The sequence below is a fragment of the Aplysia californica genome, unplaced genomic scaffold, assembly GCF_000002075.1.
Source record: "Aplysia californica isolate F4 #8 unplaced genomic scaffold, AplCal3.0 scaffold00036, whole genome shotgun sequence".
NCBI lineage: Eukaryota > Metazoa > Mollusca > Gastropoda > Aplysiida > Aplysiidae > Aplysia > Aplysia californica.
Window position 1 is genome coordinate 1,811,047 of NW_004797306.1, and position 1,969 is coordinate 1,813,015.

Genomic DNA, 1,969 nt, shown 5'->3' on the forward strand with positions numbered 1-1,969 from the left:
ACCCCCCCCCACTAACAAGAACCGAAAGCAAACAATTTACAAACTAATAAACAATCAAACACACAAAGAAACAAAACAAAACAAAATGTTAAAAAAAACAAAAAAAACAACCCCAACAAAACGAAACCCCAACTATAATACACATTTTTTTTCCGTTTCGTTCGTACCCGCTTCCTCCTATCCTTCTCAAAGAGTCTGTCGGTGATGGCTCGCACGAAGAACTGGTCGGCGTTCTCGGCCTGTGTGAACGCTAACCCCTCCACCACCTCATCCAGGCGGGTGAGCACCAGGTGGGGCCTCATCAAAGTGTTCTCCATCTTGAATTCGTCTCTTCCCACCTGAGGACAGAAGAGGACAAGCAGAAGTGAGGGACGAGACAAGTGTCGAGGTGTGTATTATAGCTTGTTATGTTAGGTTGTGTTGTGATATGTTATGTTATGTTATGTTATGTTATATGTTATGTTATGTTATGTTATGTTATGTTATGTTATGTTATGTCATGTTAAGTTATGTTGTGTTATAATGTTATGTTATGCTATGTTATGTTATGTTATGTTATGTTATGTTATGTTATGTTATGGCATGTTAAGTTATGTTGTGTTATAATGTTATGTTATGCTATGTTATGTTATGTTATTTCATGATATATTATTCTATGTTATGTCATTTATTGTTATGTTATGTTATGTTAGGCTATGTTATTTTATGTCATGCTATGTTATGTTATGTTACATTGTGTTATGTTATGCTATGCTATGCTATGTTATGTTATGCTATATAATGTTGTGTTACTTTATGGTATGTTATGTTATGTTGTGCTATGTTATGTCATGAAATGTTATGTTATGTTATATTATGTTATGTTATGTTATATTATGTTATGTTGTATTATGTTATGTTATGCCATACTATGTCATGTTATGTTATGTTATGTTATGTTATGTTATGTTATGTTATGTTATGTTATGTTATGTTATTGATCTATACTTCTATTATGTATTTGTTTACCGTTTTATTCACTTCCTTCGTTTGTTTGTTCGTTCGTTTGTTCTTTCGTTCGTTCTTTCTTTCTTTCTTAAGTTGATACGTTAGTTAGTTAGTTAGTTTCTATGTCAAGGGACATGACTCTTATCTTTACTGTGGGGACAAGATAATAAAGGGAGTGGCACGCCCTTGGATGACGTCAAGGGTTCCGCGGGAAATACGCGGAGATCGTCTGAGAGACTCACTGAGATATTCAGTCGGACTCAGGACCACGACAAGGCAACACTTATCTTGGACGGGGGCCCCCTGACAGACCCGACTCATCGGACCGCCAGGTAACTTTACAGTTAGTTAGTTAGTTAGTTAGTTAGTTAGTTAGTTAGTTAGTTAGTTAGTTAGTTAGTTAGTTCGTTCGTTCGTTCGTTCGTTCGTTCGTTCGTTCGTTGGTTCGTTCGTTCGTTCGTTCGTTCGTTGGTTGGTTTGTTAGTTAGTTGGTTAGTTAGTTTGTTAGTTAGTTAGTTAGTTTCGTTGTTGGTTAATAAATTAGTTACTTAGTTACTTAGTTAATCAGTTACTTAAAAATACACACAGACAGACCAACAGCCACCCGAAAACCGACAGACACATGGACAAACGTACACATAAAAACACTCCAACATAATTATATATTATATACACAAACAAAAAGACGGACTTACTTTCACTTTTGTCTGAATCTGTGAATGACCGAAACGAAAAGCAGCAGTGCTGAACGCGTTGGAGACGCTGGGATCGACTTTGGGATTGTATCGGTAATCCCCGACACGTAATCGATAGGTCAACAGTGTCGCATCATTGAGGAAGGAAGGCAGGTACTCGTTGTATGTGATGTGTTGATGGAGGGCAGCGTTGATCTTCCGGGCTTCCTGGTCATGAGATAGATAGATAGAGAGATAGATAGATAGATAGATAGATAGATAGATAGATAGATAGATAGATAGATAGA

At 36.7% G+C, this 1,969-nt stretch overlaps 1 protein-coding gene across 1 annotated transcript in view; it reads right to left on the minus strand.

Annotated features, from left to right (window-relative positions):
* LOC118479194 (peroxidase-like) overlaps positions 1–1,969 on the minus strand; it is a 14,973-nt gene that overhangs the window by 9,229 nt on the left and 3,775 nt on the right. The window contains exons 5-6 of the mRNA XM_035973929.1: positions 1,683–1,889; positions 168–338 (exon numbers count right to left, since the gene is read on the minus strand). Coding sequence (XP_035829822.1) covers positions 168–338; positions 1,683–1,889 — 378 coding nt within the window. The remainder of the gene's footprint in view (positions 1–167; positions 339–1,682; positions 1,890–1,969) is intronic.